Source organism: Girardinichthys multiradiatus, chromosome 2 (genome assembly GCF_021462225.1).
Source record: "Girardinichthys multiradiatus isolate DD_20200921_A chromosome 2, DD_fGirMul_XY1, whole genome shotgun sequence".
Lineage (NCBI taxonomy): Eukaryota > Metazoa > Chordata > Actinopteri > Cyprinodontiformes > Goodeidae > Girardinichthys > Girardinichthys multiradiatus.
The window spans coordinates 24,541,895-24,565,558 of record NC_061795.1 but is presented as its reverse complement, the minus strand read 5'-3'; the positions used below and the strand labels follow the sequence as shown (position 1 = coordinate 24,565,558).

The following is a 23,664-nucleotide window of genomic DNA, read 5'->3' as shown; positions in this document are numbered from 1 at the left end:
CAGTACTGTGTACATTTTCCCGTTATTTTTTCTTTAAAATTTCCCCCATTGATCTTCCATGAAATAGTCATTACGGAGTCTTGTTTTTGTGTGACGTTTTCAACCTGAGAGATATATAAATGACGAATACATAATTTCTAGAAATTGACTGCCATCTAGTGGACATAATGAACAGTGATCTATTTGGCCACAAGAAAAGGCAAACACATTCAGACAATGCAATAATCAATTTATTTACTGTATGCAATCATAGTATTACAGCATTTATTTATTTATTTTTGACAAAAAAGCTTTAATGATGGAAATGTGTTATAAAGTAGTGGTATTATTCTAGCCAGCTATAGTCTTATGCTACTTTTATTTTTCAAATAGATCTAAAATTACAAATGTGTCCATAGTTTCTCTGTCTTCTTTATTCCTGATGCTTAGTTAAAATACTATTGATAAAAAAAAAAACAACAGAAAAAAATAAAGCACATCAGATAAAAAGGAGGTACAAAATGATGAAATAGAATAATATGGAATGCAGTTCTACATTGGGTATCTGACATCAGGCTCATGCAATGGATAAAGCAAAAGAAGCTCATATATATATATACAGTGACAAAAGTGCTACAGTGGTTTCATTATGCTATCTGGTGCTTTTTAAATAACTAAAATAGTACACTCTACCCACAGGAGTACACTGAAAGCATTATACAGAATACATTTTAAATTCTATAATCTTTGTTTGATGGCTGTTTATCCTGTTTATTGTTAATGTTATTTTTGAGTTACTTTTTTGTTGCTTTTCCTGATCATAGATACATTTAAAATACACAGTAAATGGCAGTTTTTAATCAACACATTATGTCAGAAATTAAGTCCAAAGTTATTAGAAATAAAAAAGATAATTAAAAACAAGTAAACATACAACACAGTTATAATAAAAACGTCATCACTGCATAGTCTTAGTTTGTTTTAGGCAATGGGGGATATGTTTAATAATGATCCAAGGACATACACACAGAAGAGTAAAACCAGTGCAAAATTTCCAAATTTATCATCGCCCTCTGAGAGTCATCCAGTTCTATGATCCAAAAGGTAAAATACATCATAATAGATCTACACTCTAAGCCATGATGTATCATTTTAGAGAAATGATTGGACATGCACCTGAAATGTAACAAGATATACCAATTCATACCTTACCACCATTGACCAGTTATCAAAATGCAGTGTAAGCAATTCCAGTGTTGGTGAAAATATTGTCAGTGAAGAACTTGCTTAATTTTTCTGCCACATGCTAAAAGCAACAGTGTATCATCATGTTTGTTTCCAGTGATTTGTTCACTTTTCCAGTTTTTTTCTACCCATTTATCCTCCAGTGATTCTGCAAATAAATGACTCAGGGGTCTCACCTCCCATTTTCACTACAGCTTTGCATAGGGAGCGACTTCTGTGTAGTCAAATTTATAAACATTTTATAACACAGTGTTTAATTTATTTCTTGCATGAAGACATAGTGGACAGTGTGAATGCCAGTAGCAGCCTCAACACAAAGCCTCAACGAAGACACCACAGATTTACCAGTGTGGACTACTGAGGTATATTCAGGAATAAAGGCATACTGTAAATGCAAATTTTTGACTTATACTATAGCTGGAAGACATGTTGATCAAATGTAAAGGTAACCATACATTTTTGGATATCGCTTGGACCATTGCAGCAAGCAGCATTAACTGCAGTAATCTACAACATTTTAGTGTCCTACAACAGCGTCCATAATTGTTGGCAGCCCTTGAACATTTATTCAGTGTTCAAAAAAACTTTTTCTTCAGAAATAATCATTTTTAATAAAAACACCAATACCACAATCAGTGATGCTGTAACAAATCAGATCTGTTTGAAATTTCAGGACATTTTAAGTAAAATTCGGTGGCATCTGTGAAAACTGAAAATAGATCGTCATTGGTACTTTCAGCAGTATAATGATCCAAAACATATGAGCGACACAGAAATAGACACAATTTGACACATAAACTCCAACTTCTTCCAGTCCCCACACAAAAATTCTATTGAAACGCACGGGTCGAGCTGAAGAGAAAAGATCATAGGACAGAATTTAGGAGTCTAAACAACGTAAAGAGATTATGCAAAGAGCAATGATAGAAGGTCTCTCTCTCTGTGTAGTTTACAAAATGTCATGAATATATCTTCTGACAGCAGACTTTTTCTCCCAGCCTTAATCAATACACCAATTTGTTTCAGTGTGAGATTATTCTAATGCAATCAAAGTTGGATTCATTTTCTGGCGTTTAACACGTTTGAACAGAGGGTGCCAACAACTTGGAGGGTGCTGCAATCCAGTGATCACAGGAATTGGGGATCTCTGATTAAAGATTTGTTTGGTAAGGATTACAGTTGGAACAGTGGTACTGTTTGTTGTTGAATATCTTTGAAATAATGTACAGTAATAAGATGAGATCACATCCTTTCAAAAAAGTCTGCATCTAGAACCACAAATAGGAAATACACGATGAAGTGTGAGGACACAGGCAGACATCATCTTTCTCCTCACACACAGCTGCTTTGAAAAAGAAAATGGTAGTCTGAGTGCAATGGGACTTTTTCTTCTGTAGCGCAACTCACTTCTCCCTGTCAACAAAAAATGAACAAAAAGATGAAAAGAAACACATTCATAGTTTATCAAAATATTTTCTCACTAGATTTAGGAAAAGGAGGCAGCCATGTGTCATGTTTGAACCTCTTATTTTCCAGGTCAGGTTTACTCACTGAGTGAGAGACACGGAAGTGATAGGTGATGTCCTGGACAGATGAAACAGGCACTGACCAGAGGTGCTGAGTCCCCTTAGAAACAAGCAGGAACAATCAAAGACTGTACCTAAGATGCAAATAAGTAATCTATACAGTCAAAATATAAATAAAGTATATAAAGTGAGAGATACGGATCATTTTTTGACAGCTATACCTTTGTTGATGTACTCTGTCCACTGTAGAGCTCTGTCTCTGTGTGGTTGAGACATGAACGTCCTTTAGTGGCTCCACATTGTTTCACCCACACACTATTTCTTGACCTGAAAAAAAATATCTTCATTCTATTGATATATTCCTTGCCACAATATTTTAGAGTTGTGATTTAAAACTAAACAGTCAATAATATGAGGAATGGTTGGGGTAATAACTGCTTACAACAAGCAAATCCAGATTCCCAGTTTAACGTTTTTGACATACAGTTCCCATAACTTCTTATTATTGGGATACTTTTTCTTCACAGAGGCAAAACTGTAAAATTACCAGAGTTTAGCAAAAACGTTTAGTCTGTTTAAAAGCCACTGTCATAGTTCATACACCCAATTGTCTACCTGTGTGTTGTCATTTCATCCTTTCCCTCGTGATTAAATGTCTGTGTTTAACCTATGTAAAACCCTTTATGTTACACCTGTCTATATGAATGGTGATTTATAAATACAGTTTATTGGATTGATTGATTTTACTTTCAGTTTTGTACCTGCAAACAAGCCAGTTCATTCCTATGTGCTTAACAGTTACTCATCAGTTTATTCTTCTTGGTACTTCAGTATTTTGGTGAATTATGTAGATAAAGAGTTAGAGAAATGCTCAAATTTCACTTACATTTTAATTGTATAATATTTTAAGAAAATTCTATATTACACCCAATAACCATTCGTGTGGTTCTGATCTCTGGAAGAGCCAACTCTTATAAAATATGACAGATTGTGAGGTCTGTTTTAAACCAAAATTACTTTTTGCAAGCTGCTGATGGTAGATGATATTTCCTATAGTCACACAACCACGTTTCATTACAGTGGGCTGATGGAAAATTACCTGGTTGTCAGAGCAGATACTAAACATCACTAAGGCTAGCACGATTTGTTGCGTGATCGGTATGAGATGGTTCTTTTTTGTACCCGACATTTCGGGTTCATAAAAGAAAATTGCAAAAGTGGGAAATGGCGATGGTGCCAAATGGCCAGTAACCAGCTTTATATTTTCCGAAAAATAGTTAAGCATAATACGAACCCAATAATGTGTTCCTATACATTTTTAATTTCATCATTTCCAGGCTAGGATTTCCAGATTTCTGTCATTGTTTCTGAATGCAGCCATTTTTAAAAATATTTGAGCTGGAATCACAGTGATCAAAATTGATATGTTTGCAAATATGTAAAAAACAACACCTCACACATAAAAATCTCAGGGTTCACACATGTTATCACACGAGCAAGGCCTGTCCATGAAGCCTCTATAGGTATATATTGGTTTATCAGTCTTTCTTTGGCATTAGCAACAAAAAAAAAAGAAAACAAGGTCAGAAATGTTAACAATTTGATTTGGAAGAGAAAAAAGGCTGAACTCAAAGCAACTACTTCTATCTTTTAGATAAAAATAAGTTAAAATAGCACCTTATTTAAGAGATTCTGTTTTTGTCTTCTAGAAAACAGAACAGGGAGAAATTGTCTGGACATACAAAAAAACGTGGCAAAATATCGAGATTCATACTTTTCCTGACTTTTCAAGACTTCATAGAAACCCTGCAAGTATCATTCAATACAACTACATGATTTGTGTTACAGTGTAGTCATGTTATACTTACATCATGTGCAGAGTAATTTGTGATATGGAAGAAATCCTTTGTCCACGAAGTGATAGCGTGTAGCTACAGATGGATAAAAACATGCATTAACATGAAATATTAAAAGTCATAACAGTCAGAAAGTTTCCACCAATATCAGAACTATTGTGCTTCCAATTTTGAACCTGCAGCTCTCCGCTGGCTCACAACTTTGTGCGCCGATTTCTTGGTTAGTCTCCACAATGTGAACACTTGTTAGAGATGGAGCTGTCGCTGCTCCTGTGATGGCAAAACAAAATGTATCATATGCATTAAACCAGACCTATACCTTTATATATTAAGTAGACAATCTTGGTTTGCTGTCTTCAGACAAACAGCTATACAATATTTGCATGCTGCGTGTTACTGTGTGTGGAGAAGTGCTATGACAGGGCTGTGTTCATGTAGCTACCTTTAGTATGCAGGCTGCGTTGTCTCCTTGGTGCTGGCTGTTGACCTGGAGGCAGCCGGTTGGTGGTTCCCACTCCTTCTGCACCTGGGGACACAGGTCTCTTGGATTTGGCAAAGTACATGGGTGCTGAGGTGTGGCTGAGGCGGTTCCTGCTGTGGCCATCTTTGTCCATTTGCCTGGACTTGGCCTTCTTAATGATGGTGCCAGGAGTGGGAACTGGGACGCTTAGACCTTAAGAAGACAGATGATTTAGCTGTACCGAGAGCAGATTTGCTGTGTAATATGAAGACATGATATGTTCATTTTTCTCACCAGGTGTGGATTGGTTGTTACTCAATGTTTGAGCGGTTGCTGATTGGTTGTTCGCGGCTGTGGTTGAACAGCAAGTTGCAGAAGTTTAAGAAAAAGGAAGAAAAAAACAATCTGATCAAGTTAAATTAACATATTTCAATAATTTTACACTGAAGTTGAAGATCAAGCATAACCCTGCAGGTAATCAGGACTACCTGGTGCAGGTGTGGTAGAGATGGGAGTGAAAGGATTCTTGCGGGACGATTCCAGTGCAGCTCTCGACCTGCACCATTCAGATGACACACAAAAACATAAGTGTCAGTGAATTTTAATGTGCCTATCTGTGGAACATAATCCCCTTTCACACAGAATAGTATCAATTGAGTAATTTAAGGTAAGACTGAAAGAGCACAAGGAAAGATTGAAGCTGGTAGTGTACCATGTGCAGACAGGTGGACAGACAGTTACGGTGACAGTGAAGAAAGGCATCCAAGAGATGGAGAGAATACAGGAAGACACATTGCTACAGGAAACAGGGACAGAGTTTACAGAATTATTTTAAGGATAGAGTTGGACAGTTTTTGTCATAAGCTTCTCTGCACCTGAAAAGCACATACCCATCTTTCTCTGTGATGGCTCCTCTATGGTGAATTGTGAGCACGTAAAGGACTGACATTGAAATGACACTGCAAACAAAAAAATAGCCAAGACATAATCATAATAAACATATGCGAAGCAGGTTTCATGTAGTACATTTACCGTGCTCTAAAACGTGTACGAACCTGAAGGCCATGACAATGAGAAGAGCCAGGATCGTCCCCTGCACGAACTTCTGACTGATGCAACCGTGATCTAGAGGTGAGCTCTAGAACAGGCAGATTAAACACAATGTCATCGGTACAACCTGCAGTTCACCAACTTACAGTGCCTTCCAAAAGTATTCATACTCACTGAACCTACAATGTTTTATCATATCACAGTAAATCAAAAACATCTTATTTTGTTATGATTTTATGTGATCAACTAAAACATTTTCATAATTGTAAAGTGGAAGGAGAATGATGCATACTTTTCAGAGTTTTGCATAAATAAAAAACTCTGGTGTGCATTTCTAGGGAGCCCCTTTTCCTCTGATCTTTAAATAAACTCAACAACAACCTTCAGAAATAATCTAATTATTAATCGGGGCTGTACAAACCCATCTGTTTTGTGAAGGCCTTAGGTGTTTGTTACAGAACATCAGTAAACAAACAGCATCATGAAAACCAAGGAGAACAGCAGACAGGTCAGAGATAAAGCTATGGAAATGTTTAAAGCAGGGCTAGATTATAATGATATTTCAGGCTTTGAACATCTCACGGTGCACTGTTCAATCTAACATCAGCAAATGCAATGAGTATGGGAAAACTCTAAACTAGGACTTCCTTATATCAGGAAAGCCTGCAATGTGCCAGAATGTTGGTGAATGTTCCAATGACATTATGACTTGTGATTAATAAACAAATACACAACTGTGTTAATGTCTTTCTGCTTTAGGTTCAAGGTAAACACTGACCCCCGATAGTGAGGAATCTATCCAGCGGCTGATAAAAAATGAAAATTATTATTTTCATCTCAACAACCCGGTTTTTATTGAAAAATCTGCCTATATGTGCTGTTGTGACAAATAAACAACTTGTAGTTTAATGAGTTTACCAGACGCTCCTAATGTCATTTTAAAACATGTTCTGCTGCATGCAAGAATCACTGAATAACTTAATGGCACAGAGAGCTTGAGTGCACAAAACTTATATAAATAGCAAATTTTTCTGCAGTCTAAGATATTAATATTACATACAGTAATACTCTGATAATTAATCTGAGATATATTGTGCTGCACTACTGGTAAGTAACCAAACATGTCCGTACACCTTCACTGACAGGCTGGGCTAGAAGAGTAATAATCAGATAAGCAACTAGGAGTCTCGTACTAACTCTGGAGGAGCTGCAGAAATCCACAGCTCAGGTGGGAGAATTGACAGAATGTCTTTCAGCTGTGCCTTCTACAAATTTGATGAAAGAAAATCAAGTTCTGAGTGGGAGACATAAGAAGTCTTCTGTGCAGGGGACACAGAAAACGTGTGGAAACTGTGCTTTGAGACATTGGTTGGAGTTGATAAGATAATGAATGGAGCTACATACAGGTTAGTCATAGAATAAAAACTGTTTGACTGTTTGGGTCACCTTCCAGCTGAACAAAGACCCTGAACATAAAGCCAGAGTTACAATGGAATTGTTTGTGGTTGTTCTGTGACAAAAAATAAAAAAGGTTGAAGGGTCATTAATGGTTTTACAACTCAGCCACACACCTTGCTCCCGGGTTTGACAGTCTTTTTCTTGAGTGCGCCGCTTCCTGTTCTGCTAAAATAACTTCCCGACTGGCTATAAAGACACGAGAAACAAATTCATTTCTTAGAGCACAGTGCAAATTTTAGATGACTCTGTGTCTCACGATCAAGTAGGATTTCTGCTACTTTCTCTCACCTCACCGTGCTCCCGCTCACTGTGCTCTTCATGCTGTCAAGGCGCCGCAGCTTGGCCAGTTTGCGGCTCCAGCGCTCCAGTTCATCTATGCGAGTCTCCAGGTTGTCCGTCAGCTTGCAGAGCTCCTTTACAGCTCCGACATTCTCCATAAAGATACGCTCCTTCAAAAACAAAGGACACAATCAGTGCCGAGGATATATAGAAGTTCTGCTTGTTTGAACATGTATTTCCACACAAACCTTACCTTATTGACTACTAACAGGTTTGGAATAGTTTCTCCATTGGCACACACTACATCACCTCCCTCCTTTACAGCTTCCGGCAAGATCTGCTGAACTTCCTGGGCAATCACACCTGCATGGAAAAAAGTGGAATGTGTAGAAGTAGACAAGAGCAGCAAAAAGATGTGACTACATCCAGACACACAGGATGTGCATTCTTCATTTATTGATGAAGAATGCACAGGCACATATTACAAACAGTACCAAGAAGTTAGATTTGTAGAAGTAGAGATGATTCATAAAGCCATTACCTGTCTCTGCTGTGTTCTCTATGCCCACAGTTGCAGCAAACTCAGGCTTGTATTGGTAATGGACCAGCCTCATCTGAGAAATCCGTTTTAAATTGTCTGTGGTGTCAACCTAATGATAGAATGATAACCGCATTGATGCAGATGGAATGAATACACAGTGCAGATAACAGCGTTATATAAATTATAAAACAGATATGCTGTCCTAAATTGTGAGTTTTTCACTTTTAAATTTGATCCCAGCATATGTAACAAAGTGGAGATAACGGCTAAAACAATACTAGGAAAATTGTGTAATGCTACAGAAAACACTAGAAAATTTTGCAACTTGATAAGTAAAATGTTTAATAGCACCTTTCCACAGTCTAACCTCCCTGTGTTATCTGTCAACAGCAACAAGGAGCACTGATAAAGCTCTTCTAAAACATATCCCTGGTTTCAAATCTATAATGGAATGATATGTTGGTGAAAATCAACATTCCCCAGTTTTAGCATTTGTTATTTTGCCTTTGTGCTATTTTAGATAAGTAAAATGTTTGCATTCTCTGCTAAGTAGGGACATAAAGCAATATTAAAAAATGCTAGGATATTTCTTATGAAAGTGGAGTCTTGCAAATTGTTATTTCTTTTCAGCATTTGGCTTCATCTGTTTAAGGAAGAGTAAGCAAATTATTATAGGCCCACGACTTGAAGGTGTCTGAAGAAAATTGCAGTCCAGGGATGCAGTTTACACACATAAATGATAATTTTACTCATTATTCCTGCAAATATATACCCCACATTACCATCTTAATTTAATAAAACTGTTTTATAGTGGTGATTGTGAACATTTCACACTCCTTTTCAGCTGTTCTCTTACGTGATCGCTATGAGTGCTGAGCAATGGTATGTCAACATTTTGAGCAACATTTATTAAGACCACTGGTGGCTTCTGAAGAGCTTTGTTGGAAATGGCATCAATACATTTATTGGAAAATACCAGCTGTGAGCACAGCTACTTAAACTCACGACGGGTGATATCAGCAAGTGTTGTTTTTTGTCTGGTCCAGGTCATAAAATATCCAGTTTATTGGATCCGGAGGAAGAGTTTGCAATGAAAAAAAAAAAAAAAACTGGTGGTATGCAAGCACTAGAACCAGTTTAGTATTTGCAATCAAACTGGTGGAAAAACCTCTAAGACATCGTTCATACTTCATTAAACACACCCAGATAGTGTTTAATGAAGGTGTAAATGCGCTCAAGATGCATTGAGGACAGTTTTTCAAGGTCACCTTCGAAGGTGAACTGGAAAACCGCATTAGTATCTGTGTTAATTTAGCAGCCTGAATGGAACCCGTCACAGTTTTGCTTGTGGAAAACTCTCAGTTTTAAAAAAAGTTCTAAAATTATGAAATAGCTATCTGGAATACTCTAAAAATATGACCTTATTTGAATCCCCTTCAACAACAATATCTGTTCTCTAAAAGTCAGGATTTTTCCAATCAGTGGATGGCAGAACAAGTAAGTGATTTTTGTCGCTAACAAATATTCTCTTACTGAAAACGAAAAAAGTGGGCATCGTCAGTTCTTTGGCATAGGACTTATAGATATAGATAAGCTTAAAAAATGAAATGAAGACATTAGTCATGTCTGGACTGAAATATTTTAGGCTAAATCACAGCTCATGTCAAATGAAACCTTTACTCCACTTATGAAAACACAGAGATTCCTAGTTTTCCCGTAATATTGCAAAAACTTTGCTTCTTCTTGTTCCCATGAACCCATTATCATGTTTCATCTTGTAGGATGGATGTGTTGTTGTACCGTGCTAAGTAAGGGGTACATCGGTGATAATATCCAGGTTAGGAAGCAAAAAGGCATCCAAAAAACCTTTTATTACCATACTTTCACACACACAGAGGCACACACTAATCCTGACCTCCTGGACATTTTCTTTTGCCCTGATGTCTGACGGATGGACAAGGGAGCCCATGACTTTCAGGTTGCCATGCACAACGAGAGCCTCGTCTGGACGGTCTGTATTAATGCCGACTCTGCCGTGGTGGAACACAGAGTCTGGCAACTGCCCCCGCTGCCACAAAACCTCATTGTCACTTTCAAATTGGCCTGGGTTGGATGCCTATCGCAAAAAATCACAGAAAAAGGCACACTGGGAATCAGACTCACATATTAAGAAGTAGTAATATGGTACACATTGAAAATAAGTGAAACAGAATCGAAATGTTATTCTTACAGTCATGGTAAAAAGTATACCCATCAACCTTTTTGTGTTTAATTGTGTAAACAATCTGGCCATTAACGCTGTCCTGAAAACATTTAAATCCTACCTTAAGAATACAACAGCTTTCACTGTTTCATTACTTTTTAAGCAAAGATGAAACTAAGAAGAAAAACTTTGGCAAGCCTAGGTAGAACTCAAAAATTGTACATTGTTTATGTGTTCATTATCTTTGTTCTATGTACATTGCTGGTAATTGCCACTACACATTTACAGTACTGTGCAAAAGTTTTAGGCAGGTGTGAAAAAATGCTGTAAACAAAGAATGCTTTCAAAAACTGAAGTGTTAATCATTTATTTTCATCAATCAACAAAATGCAGTGAAGAAACAGAAGAGAAATCTAAATCAAATCAATATTTGGTGTGACCACCATTTGCCTTCAAAACAGCATCAATTCTTCTAGGTACACTTGCACACAGTTTTTGAAGGAACTCGGCTGGTAGGTTGTCTCAAACATCTTGGAGAACTGACCACAGATTCTTCTGTGGATGTAGACTTTCTAACATCCTTCTGTCTCTTCAAGTAATCCCAGACACACTCCGTGATGTTGAGATCAGGGCTCAGTGGAGGCCAGACCATCACTTCCAGTAAGTCTTGTTCTTCTTTCTGCTGAAGATATTTCTTAATGACTTTGGCTGTATGTTTGGGTTTGCTCACTTAGCATTTTGTTGATTGATGAAAAAAAAATGATTAACACTTCCATTTTTGAAAGCATTCTTTGTTTACAGCATTTTTTCACACCTGCCTAAAACTTCACTGTATTTTCTGAAATTTTCAGTCAATGCATCATAAAAATCTGATTTTTACAATGATGAAAGTGGAAAGTCTTAAACAAGCTAATGGTTTTGTAGCCATATTATGTTATTTCATGCAGTTAGGATAAATACTTGTATGATAAATACAATACCATCGCTGTCCAGGAAAAAGCTTTTATCTGAACATTTAGGGCAAATATTTTCAGTGCAAATATTATCACACTCTACATCCAGGAAACATGTAAATTGCAACTGGCATTTCCATTACTTTTAACAGCAGTAGGTAAATTCAAAATGCAATTTTCTCACACAAACAAAATGTGTCTAAAATAGAAATGCACTGCTGTGTGAAATTATTTTGTTTGAGTAGCACTCAGAATTGTTGTCTGAGTGCCAAGAAGAAGCCCAACAGATTTACTTTCACAAGTGGAGCATCATAGCGTTAGCCATATTTATAGCTTGATATTTATAAAAGAAACTTTATTAGAAACTGCTTTGGGATTATTTCAATTGTAATGGACACGGAGATGAAAAAAAGAAGCAAGAAAGAGAGAGAGGTGGGGCAAAAAATGAAAAAGGGAGAGGAGAAAAGAAGTAGAGAAGAGAAGGGTGAAGACTACTTCTACACCTGCAGAAACCTATAAAACAACAGCATTATTACTGCAGAGTGCACGGTACTACCTGTCCAGGGTGTACCCCGCCTCTCGCCCATAGACTGCTGGAGATAGGCACCAGCTCCCCCGTGACCCACTATGGAATAAGCGGTAGAAAATGACTGACTGACTGAGTGCACGGTACTAATGAATGCAAGATGTATTTAGTGGTAACTGTGGCTCAATATATAACATCTGTGTATTTGTTAACACCTGAATCTAAAGTGTGGTCAGTGTGTGAGCTAGCTTGTGTATATAAGGTTTCTCCATAAAAATTTGCAATAGTGAGTGTGAGGAGCCACAGACTTACCCCCTAGACCCAGGACAGACATGAAGTTGATCTGAGCCACATATGTTCAAAGGCCCCCCAGCGCACGGGGACCCTGGGAGTACCACCGCTGGGATTATCGCAAACCCCCAGAGAAGAACAGAGGAGAGCCACAGGGGAACCACCCAGGAGCCACAGTGCAGAAGCCCCATGGAGCTGCAGCGACAAGCCCACAGGCCCCGCCGGCAGCTGTCTACACTGCAGCAGAACCAGCCATGGAACCAGAGACCCGAGACCCCAGGGAACATCACTCCCTGAGCAGAGGCCCAACAGAGCCAGGGGCGCCAGGCCCCAGCAAGCAGCCACCAGGAGTGAACCAAAGCACCCGGCCCCGGACACCGAGGACCATCAATAAACCAGCGGGCAGACACTAGCCACCGGCAGGGAGTGTGGCGAGGAGGAAATAGACCCCACATTTGACAGGCAAGACCGCCCCACCACAGCCAAGACTAATGCCGGCACCACCCAAACCCGAGCAACCCTGGCCCAGACCCCAACCCCCCGCTCTGACCTCAGCCCCCAACGACCCTCATAAACCATTTGGAGAAGGGGCCACATACAAAAGAACCCCAACATGAATCTCTTCACAGGGCCAGCTCCAACCAAGACACAGATATAAAACATGGCCCCAAACCCAAATGTCATGAATCCGCTCCCCAGAGGGACACCCCGCCACGGATAAGTTCCATGCTTGAAAAGCCGATGAAGACACATCCACGCAGCGCAAGCTCCACACACAGCACCATTCCAAGCAACCCTGCCCTCCAACACACAGCGCCCCACGACGGCAACGCAAGGGCCCCGCGCAACGCCACCCCAGCCTCCACCCACAAACGCAACAGAGCAAACACCACCGAGCACTGTGCTCACAATGGACCCCCTGATCCCACATCTAGATGGGAACTTACCCAACAAGAGGTCTTTGGTCAGTGGCATGCACCCGGAGCCGGTGCCCCAATATCTCCCTCTCCCCTGCCCTAGACACAACAGCAACACACTGCCAAGCCCGCCTGACCATCCGGCCAATGGCAGCAGCCCCAGCCTGCATATCCATGAGAAAGAAACGTGACAGCCACATTACCGGGTCAGGTTGACCAACTGCCCCAGGCCAAGCACAACCCGCAAGCCACCCCAGTGCAGGTACAAAATGTACCACACAGCTCCACCCACCAGCCAATCAAAAATGATAGAGCCAAGTCAAGCTGCAGCTCCCCCCGAGCCAATGCCACAGCAACATTAATGTCACACATTCTTCCATACATCCTTAGGGACACATTGAAAACCATCAACCCCAAGCACACACCACCCACCGGCAACCACCCAGCAGACAGTACAAGGCTGAGAAGCCTGATGCAACCGCTAAGCCCACCAATGCCCGCCCCTCAGCACCCACACACGACGGTTAGAGCCGCCTCACACAGGACCACCACCCCACCACCACTGCACACCATACAGCGGAGGACAGAACACAGCAAAGAGCACCCAAAGCAAGAGCCGTTCACAAAGCCTGCCCCATGTAACCCAACCAGCCCCCCAAAAATAAAGCCACCCTGTGAAAGTTCACCCCCACGAAAAGAAGACCCACAGCATCCAAACCCCAAAACACATGCCCAAAACTTATACACCAGCCAGAAGTAGCCCTGCGAGAAAACCCACACTGAAGCCCACAAAAGGCAGAGATCCCACAGAGCCAATACCAATACTCCACCCCAAGAACAACTCCGGCCAGCCCCTCCTGCCCAAACCACGCAGATCCCTCCAACCCCTCCTCCAGACAGAATTGGAACTGAGAACTGTCAGGAACTGGAACCATGACAAGGAACCAGAATCCAAACCAGAACCACCCAGATCTAAGCAATGCCTATCCCCACCCAAAGCCAACCACCCACCCCCACCCCAGAAGAAAACCTACACCCACCCCAACATTTGAAGAACTTCCAGATCACATAAGACAATGTGTGGATTTCTAACAAGAATATCAACAACAGCTCTCTCCAGACATTCCTACTGCATGTTTACCCACCATTCGGAGCTTCAGCAGCAATTCGTTTTTTTAATCAGTGTCTGAGCAAAATCGTATTTTGACTTCCCTTCTAGCTGAAGTGAAGCTGGTGCCTATCTCCAGCAGTCTATGGGTGGGCGGCGGGGTACACCCTGGAAAGGTCGCCAGTCCATCGCAGAGCAAACAATGTGTTGTGGGGAAACTAATTGCAGGAGGACTTAGAGTTCGAGTGGCTTGACTTTGGTATAACAGTTTGACAGCTACATTGTTGTAGTGCAAAAAAGCCTCACGAGTGAACTATGATACTGAGAATGATAATGTGTAGAAAAGAGACTTTCAGATGCTGAATTTACTCTCACTATGGATTACACAATGTAATGTAGTCTATTCTTGTGATTCAAAATTTTCAAAGTTGTTCAGAGTAGTGCTGATGCATGCCTGAGTACATCAAAAACAATGCTGATAAGAACCAGAGTAGAATCTTCTAATCTACCACAGTGATGCCAGAATATTTAGGTTTTACAGTTTAGGTCATGTGTGGTCATTTGCCACTTTGACAAATTGGGCTGTGTTAGACTGGCGTCACCACAGACTGCTCTCAAATCAATTTGTGGGGATACAGTTAATTAGATCTACAAACATTTCTCTTGATTTTCGCTTTCTCTTTGCTTTTTTGAACTCACGTTTGGGCTAGAGACTTTGTTGTTAGTTTTTAGACAATTTATTCTAGATTTTGGACATCTAAATTAATATAGCAATACTAGCTACAAGCCTAGTAAAAAATAATTATACAAGTCCTTAAAAATGAATTAAAGAATTCCTGGTTGAGAAATTGTTTAAAATCGAGGCAAACTGTCTGAAAAACTGATTGCTTCGAAGTCTATATCAACACGATTTCATCATACACCTGCTTCAACAAACCCACTGTCATCTGGACAAAGCCAGCAGCACTGTGAGGATCATGTTATTTGATTTCTCCAGTACATTTAAGACAATTCAACCTGATCTGCTTTGTCAGAAACTCCGGAAGACTCAGGTGGAGGCCTCAACAATCTCCTGGATCAGAAACTACCTGACAAACAGACCACAGTTTGTGAGACTGAAGGTTTGTGTGTCTAACCAGGTAGTCAGCAGCGCAGGAGCACCACGGGGGACTGTACTCTCACCATTACCTTTTACTATGTACACTTCAGACTTCAAGAACAAGACAGACTCCTGTCATCTGCAGAAATACTCAGATGATTCTGCACTCGTGGGGTAGATCAGAGATGGACAAGTTGAGTGCAAGGAGCTGATGGACTGCTTTGTGGCATGGTGTAGAAAAAAATCATCTAATTTGAATGTGCATAAAACAAAGGAGATGAATGTAGATTTCAAGACAACAGGTATACAGGTCCTTCTCAAAATTTTAGCATATTGTGATAAAGTTAATTATTTTCCATAATGTAATGATGAAAATTTAACATTCATATATTTTAGATTCATTGCACACTAACTGAAATATTTCAGGTCTTTTATTGTCTTAATACGGATGATTGTGGCATACAGCTCATGAAAACCCAAAATTCCTATCTCGCAAAATTAGCATATTTCATCCGACCAATAAAAGAAAAGTGTTTTTAATACAAAAAACGTCAACCTTCAAATAATCATGTACAGTTATGCACTCAATACTTGGTCGCGAATCCTTTGGCAGAAATGACTGCTTCAATGCGGCGTGGCATGGAGGCAATCAGCCTGTGGCACTGCTGAGGTCTTATGGAGGCCCAGGATGCTTCGATAGCGGCCTTTAGCTCATCCAGAGTGTTGGGTCTTGAGTCTCTCAACGTTCTCTTCACAATATCCCACAGATTCTCTATGGGGTTCAGGTCAGGAGAGTTGGCAGGCCAATTGAGCACAGTGATACCATGGTCAGTAAACCATTTACCAGTGGTTTTGGCACTGTGAGCTGGTGCCAGGTTGTGCTGAAAAATAAAATCTTCATCTCCATAACGCTTTTCAGCAGATGGAAGCATGAAGTGCTCCAAAATCTCCTGATAGCTAGCTGCATTGACCCTGCCCTTGATAAAACACAGTGGACCAACACCAGCAGCTGACACGGCACCCCAGACCATCACTGACTGTGGGTACTTGACACTGGACTTCTGGCATTTTGGCATTTCCTTCTCCCCAGTCTTCCTCCAGACTCTGGCACCTTGATTTCCGAATGACATGCAGAATTTGCTTTCATCCGAAAAAAGTACTTTGGACCACTGAGCAACAGTCCAGTGCTGCTTCTCTGTAGCCCAGGTCAGGCGCTTCTGCCGCTGTTTCTGGTTCAAAAGTGGCTTGACCTGGGGAATGCGGCACCTGTAGCCCATTTCCTGCACATGCCTGTGCACGGTGGCTCTGGATGTTTCTACTCCAGACTCAGTCCACTGCTTCCACAGGTCCCCCAAGGTCTGGAATCGGCCCTTCTCCACAATCTTCCTCAGGGTCCGGTCACCTCTTCTCGTTGTGCAGCGTTTTCTGCCACACTTTTTCCTTCCCACAGACGTCCCACTGATGTGCCTTGATACAGCACTCTGGGAACAGCCTATTCGTTCAGAAATTTCTTTCTGTGTCTTACCCTCTTGCTTGAGGGTGTCAATAGTGGCCTTCTGGACAGCAGTCAGGTCGGCAGTCTTACCCATGATTGGGGTTTTGAGTGATGAACCAGGCTGGGAGTTTTAAAGGCCTCAGGAATCTTTTGCAGGTGTTTAGAGTTAACTCGTTGATTCAGATGATTAGGTTCACAGCTCGTTTAGAGACCCTTTTAATGATATGCTAATTTTGTGAGATAGGAATTTTGGATTTTCATGAGCTGTATGCCAAAATCATCCGTATTAAGACAATAAAAGACCTGAAATATTTCAGTTAGTGTGCAATGAATCTAAAATATGTGAATGTTAAATTTTCATCATGACATTATGGAAAATAATGAACTTTATCACAATATGCTAATATTTTGAGTAGGACCTGTAGGTCAAACACCATTTCCATCATGGTAGAAGAAGTGGAGGTGGTGGAGGAGTATAAATACAGTGCCTCGCGAAAGTATTCGGCCCCCTTGAACTTGTCAGCCTTTTGCTACATTTCAGGCTTCAGACATAAAAATATAAAATTCTAATTTTTTGTGAAGAATCAACAACAAGTGGGACACAATCGTGAAGTGGAATGAAATTTATTGGATGTGTCAAACTTGTTTAACAAATAAAAAACTGAAAAGTGGGGCGTACAATATTATTCGGTCCCTTTACTTTCAGTGCAGCAAACTCACTCCAGAAGTTCAGTGAGGATCTCTGAATGATCCAATGTTGTCCCAAATGACTGATGATGATAAATAAAATCCACCTGTGTGTAATTAAGTCTCCGTATAAATGCACCTGCTTTGTGATAGTCTCAAGGTTCAGTTCAAAGCGCAGAGAGCATCATGAAGACCAAGGAACATACCAGGCAGGTCCGAGATACTGTTGTGGAGAAGTTTAAAGCCGGATTTGGATACAAAAAGATTTTCCAAGCTTTAAATATCCCAAGGAGCACTTTGCAAGCAATCATATTGAAATGGAAGGAGTATCAGACCACTGCAAATCTACCAAGACCCGGCCGTCCCTCTAAACTTTCATCTCAAACAAGGAGAAGACTGATCAGGGATGCAGCCAAGAGGCCCATGATCACTCTGGATGAACTGCAGAGATCTACAGCTGAGGTGGGAGAGTCTGTTCATAGGACAACAATCAGTCGTACACTGCACAAATCTGGCCTTTATGGAAGAGTGGCAAGAAGAAAGCCATTTCTCAAAGATATCCATAAAAAGTTTTGTTTAAAGTTTGCCACAAGCCACCTGGGAGACACACCAAACATGTGGAAGAAGGTGCTCTGGTCAGAGGAAACCAAAATCAAACTGTTTGGCCACAATGCAAAACGATATGTTTGGCGTAAAAGCAACACAGCTCATCACCCTGAACACACCATCCCCACTGTCAAACATGGTGGTGGCAGCATCATGGTTTGTGCCTGCTTTTCGTCAGGAGGGACAGGGAAGATAGTCAAAATTGATGGGAAGATGGACGGGGCCAAATACAGGACCATTCTGGAAGAAAACCTGTTGGAGTCTGCAAGAGACCTGAGACTGGGACGGAGATTTATCTTCCAACAAGACAATGATCCAAAACATAAAGCCAAATCTACAATGGAATGGTTCACAAATAAACGTATCCAGGTGTTGGAATGGCCTAGTCCAAGTCCAGACCTGAATCCAATCAAGAATCTGTGGACAGAGCTGAAGACTGCTGTTCACGAACGCTCTCCATCCAACCTCACTGAGCTTGAGCTGTTTTGCAAGGAAGAATGGGCAAGAATTTCAGTCTCTCGATGCAAAACTGATAGAGACATACCCCAAGTGACTTGCAGCTGTAATTGAAGCAAAAGGTGGCGCTACAAAGTATTAACGCAAGGGGGCCGAATAATATTGCACGCCCCACTTTTCAGTTTTTTATTTGTTAAAAAAGTTTGACACATCCAATGAATTTCATTCCATTTCACGATTGTGTCCCACTTGTTGTTGATTCTTCACAAAAAAGTAGAATTTTATATCTTTATGTTTGAAGCCTGAAATGTGGCAAGGGATTGAAAAGTTCAGGGGAGCCGAGTACTTTCGCAAGGCAGTGTACCTCAGACAGAGTGGAGATGCAACTGTGAAGCCATCTACAAGAAGGAACAGAGCAGACTGTACTTCTTGTGGAAGCTTAGGTCCTTCTGTGTTTGCAGCAAGATGCTGCATATCTTCTATAAGTCTGTTGTGGAAAGTGTGATCTCTTCTGCCATCATCTGCTGGGGTAGCAGCATCAGAGCCAGGAACTTAAAAAAGCTCAACCTGCTGATAAAAAAGGCTGGCTCTGTTTTGGGGGCTCGTCTGGAACCCCTGGAGATCATTGTGCAAAGGCTTCTTCATAAAATGAAGGAAATTATGGAAAACCCTGAGCATCCCCTTAATGAGACTGTTGTATAACAACAGAGTGTCTTCAGTCAGAGGCTTCTTCAGATTTGCTGTAATCAAGATTGCTGCAGGAGATCCTTCCTGCCCACAGCCATCAGCATCTACAATGGCTCTTTCAAGAAACCTGCATAATATGATCTATAACAACATTTAATTTCCCTTCGGGATTATTAAAGTATTTCTGAATTAAATTTACATTGAATAAATAAAACTTCTTTCTGGAATTCTGTGGTCTTTTTACAGGACAGCAACAATATGTATTCTTTCATCATTTGAATTATGGGAATGACATTTTTCAGAATGTAATGGTGAAAACATTCACACAGGATAAAATAATGGAGAGGATGAGGTTAGAAAGGTTCGAGCAGCAGCTCAATAGAAAAGTTTCACATTCACACGGGATATGATTGCTGTAAGAAGGAAACAGACATGGCCAGACGTTACCCTGACGATGATCCTCTCAGACACATGTGCAGCCACAGTGTAGCTTTGACTGTGGGACTGTGCGTGCAGGGCCACTACCAACATAAAATACCTGCAAAGAGTAATGACTCAAACAATTAGACTCCTTAAGGTCATAGATGTGGTCAAATGTTTACGAAGCACACTTTTTCCACCTCTGATCAGGGTTTGGTTTGCCCTTCTTCCTCATGTTATTGGCTGTGGTCTCGCTGAAGTGGAGCCGCCCTACTGTGACTTTGGTGACTTGCTCGGGGGGCAACGTGACACTGGCACATAGAGACAAAAATCATGGTGGCATGATGTAAAAGGCATATTTGAGCTTCAAATTGTTTCTAAGTCATTTAAAGAGCACAGACTTACAGCACTGGCTTGAAAGGCCTCTTGCTGCGGTCGGACTGGGACTGCTCCACACTGATGGACTGATTCATCGCTTCCACCTGCCGGCAAAGAACAAAAATTGAATACCTAATAAATGCATACCCCAACAGTGGGAGACAAACTTGACATTTGAGTATTTGTCATTATCTGAATTTTTTACGAAAATTGTCCATCTGCAATCTATACAATTTTGACAGTAATAAAAATCAGGTTGCCCATTATCCAAGGTTCTAAACAACCCAAGATGGTACCATTCATACATCTGAAATCATGCTGTGTGTGTCAAGCATGTTGCCTTCACCTTCACTCCATGCAGTTTGAGATAAAAGCAGTCTATGGGCTGCAGGCCTTCATTCGTCTTGATATATTTGGGATCTCCAAGCATCCCGACATAGACAGTGACCTGGAAATGGTTCTTCTTCTGGCATACAAATGCATCGTCAGCCAAGGAGAAGTTGAAGCCTTTGTCAGCGTCGACGCGATAGGTTGGCATTGGACTAAACATGGAGAAGAAAATTATGGGAGGTCTGAAAAGAAATATGGCATTTCAGATCTGCTGCAAATAAGGGATTTTTAACTTGGGGAGCTGCACAATATAACTCAAATTTAATTTTTCCAAAATATGCTTGGACCGCAATAAATATTAGCTAAATATTTTAGCATGATGCAATCAGGTACTCAACACCTGTAATACATTCGGTGTCACCGAATGTTTAATGCAACATAAAAATGTTTTATAAGGTATGTCCAGTAGCTAGGTAGAGTACATTATTTTTGTTGTTTGTTTATGGCAAGCCATTAACATTATTCCATACCACGTGATACACACTAACTGGCCACTTTATTAGGTACACCTTGCTAGTACCGGGTTGGACCCCCTTTTGCATAGATTCAACAAGGTATTGGAAACATTCCTCTGAGAGTTTGGTCCATATTGACATGATAGCATCACACAGATGCTGCAGATTTATCGGCTGCATCCATGATGCGAATCTCCCGTTCCACCACATCCCAAAGGTGCTCTATTTGATTGAGATCTGGTGACTGTGGAGACCATTTGAGTCCAGTGAACTCAATGTCATGTTCAAGAAACCAGTCTGAGATGATTCGTGCTTTATGACATGACGTTATCCTGCTGGAAGTAAACATCAGAAGATGGGTACACTGTGGTCATAAAGGGATGGACATGGTCAGCAACAATACTCAGGTAGGCTGTGGCGTTGACACGATGCTCAATTGGTACTAAGGGGCCCAAGGTGTGCCAAGAAAATATCCCCTGCACCATTAAACCACCACCACCAGCCTGAACCGTTGATACAAGGCAGGATGGATCCATGCTTTCTTGTTGTTGACGCCAAATTCTGACCCTACCATCTGAATGTCGCAGCAGAAATCGAGAATCATCAGACCAGGCAACGTTTTTCCAATCTTCTATTGTCCAATTTTGGTGAGCCTGTGTGAATTGTAGCCTCAGTTTCCTGTTTTTAGCCGATAGGAGTGGCACCCAGTGTGGTCTTCTGCTGCTGTAGCCCATCCGCCACAAGGTTCGACGTGTTGTGCTTTCAAAGATGCTCTTTTGCATGCCTTGGTTGTAACGAGTAGTTATTTGAGTTACTGTTGTCTTTCTATCAGCTCGAACCAGTCTGGCCATTCTCCTCTGACCTCTGGCATCAACAAGGCATTTGTGCCCGCAGAACTGCCGCTCACTGGATATTTTCTCTTTTTCTGACCATTCTCTGTAAACCCTAGAGATGGTAGTGCATGAAAATCCCAGTAGATCAACAGTTTCTGAAATACTCAGACCAGCCTGTCTGGCACCAACAACCATGCCACGTTCAAAGTCACTTAAATCACCCTTCGTCCCCATTCTGATGCTCGGTTTGAACTGCAGCAGATCATCTTGACCATGTCTACATGCCTAAATGCATTGAATTGCTGCCATGCAATTGGCTGATTAGAAATTTGCGTCAATGAGCAGTTGGACAGGTGTACCTAATAAAGTGGCTGGTGAGTGTGTACGTACAGTATATATATATATATATATACTGTACGTATATACAATATCTCACAAAAGTGAGTACACCCCTCACATTTTCGTAATTATTTTATTATATCTTTTCAAAGGACAACCCTGAAGATATGACACTTTGATACAATGTAAAGTAGTCAGTGTGCAGCTTGTATAGCAGTGTAAATTTGCTGTCACAGCCATTTATGTCTACATTGCTGGTAACAAAGGTGAGTACACCCCTAAGTGAAAATGTCCAAATTCTGCTTAATTAACCATTTTCCCTCCCCGGTGTCATGTGACTCGTTAATGTTACAAGGTCTCAGCCGTGAATGGGGTGCAGATGTGTTCAATTTGGTGTTATTGCTCTCACACTCATACTGGAAGTTCAACATGGCTCCTCATGGCAAAGAGCTTTCTGAGGATCTGAAAGAAAAATAGTTGTTGCTCTACATAAAGATGGCTCAGGATGTAAGAAGATTGCCAGCAACCTAAAACTGAGCTGACCATGCAGTAGACTAACAGGACAGGTTCCTATCAGAACAGGCCTCGCCATGGTCGACCAAAGAAGTTGAGTACATGTGCTCACCATATTCAGGGGTTGTTTTTTGAAAACATACGTATGGGTGCTGCCAGCATTGCCGCAGAGGAAAAAAGGGGTGGGGGGTCAGCCTGTCAGTGCTTAGACCACATGCTGTAGACCACATCAAATTAATCTGCATGGCTGTCGTTCCAGAAGGAGAACTCTTCTAAGCATGATGCACAAGAGAGCCCACAGTTTGCTGACAAGCAAAGTTTGAAGAAAGCAGTCCAAGGACATGGATTACTGGAAACATGTCCTTCTCATTTTGAATGTGAATAAAACAAAGGAGATGAATGCAGATTTCAAGACAACAGGTATAGGTAAAACGCCATTTCCATCATGGTAGAAGAAGTGGAGGTGGTGGAGAAGTATAAATACCTCAGACTGGAGTGGAGATGCAACTGTGAAGCCTTCTACAAGAAGGGACAGAGCAGACTGTACTTCTTGAAGAAGCTTAGGTCCTTCTGTGTTTGCAGCAAGATGCTGCATATCTTCTATAAGTCTGTTGTGGAAAGTGTGATCTCTTCTGCCTTCATCTGCTGGGGAAGCAGCATCAGAGCCAGGGACTTAAAAAAGCTCAACCTGCTGATAAAAAAGGCTGGCTCTGTTCTGGGGACTCCTCTAGAACCTCTGGAGATCATTGTGCAAATTTTTCTTCATAAAATGAAGAAAATTATGGAAAACCCTGCGCATCCTCTTAATGAGACTGTTGTATAACAACAGAGTGTCTTCAGTCAGAGGCTTCTTCAGACTTGCTGTCTACAGATTGCTGCAGGAGATCCTCCTGCCCACAGCCATCAGCATCTAC

At 41.0% G+C, this 23,664-nt stretch overlaps 1 protein-coding gene across 1 annotated transcript in view; it reads right to left on the bottom strand.

The window, feature by feature from the left end:
* Window positions 1-212: 212 nt before the first annotated feature.
* Window positions 213-23,664, bottom strand: part of myrf (myelin regulatory factor) — a 43,245-nt gene continuing 19,793 nt past the window's right edge. Inside the window, exons 8-27 of the mRNA XM_047346396.1 lie at window positions 20,567-20,762; window positions 20,248-20,324; window positions 20,043-20,153; window positions 19,870-19,960; window positions 10,310-10,510; window positions 8,395-8,503; window positions 8,107-8,216; window positions 7,863-8,023; window positions 7,688-7,760; window positions 6,122-6,204; window positions 5,957-6,025; window positions 5,779-5,862; window positions 5,555-5,622; window positions 5,361-5,417; window positions 5,049-5,279; window positions 4,783-4,876; window positions 4,619-4,681; window positions 2,972-3,077; window positions 2,776-2,850; window positions 213-2,637 (exon numbers count right to left, since the gene is read on the bottom strand). Coding sequence (XP_047202352.1) covers window positions 2,557-2,637; window positions 2,776-2,850; window positions 2,972-3,077; window positions 4,619-4,681; window positions 4,783-4,876; window positions 5,049-5,279; window positions 5,361-5,417; window positions 5,555-5,622; window positions 5,779-5,862; window positions 5,957-6,025; window positions 6,122-6,204; window positions 7,688-7,760; window positions 7,863-8,023; window positions 8,107-8,216; window positions 8,395-8,503; window positions 10,310-10,510; window positions 19,870-19,960; window positions 20,043-20,153; window positions 20,248-20,324; window positions 20,567-20,762 — 2,140 coding nt within the window. The 3' untranslated portion in view covers window positions 213-2,556. The remainder of the gene's footprint in view (window positions 2,638-2,775; window positions 2,851-2,971; window positions 3,078-4,618; window positions 4,682-4,782; window positions 4,877-5,048; window positions 5,280-5,360; window positions 5,418-5,554; window positions 5,623-5,778; window positions 5,863-5,956; window positions 6,026-6,121; window positions 6,205-7,687; window positions 7,761-7,862; window positions 8,024-8,106; window positions 8,217-8,394; window positions 8,504-10,309; window positions 10,511-19,869; window positions 19,961-20,042; window positions 20,154-20,247; window positions 20,325-20,566; window positions 20,763-23,664) is intronic.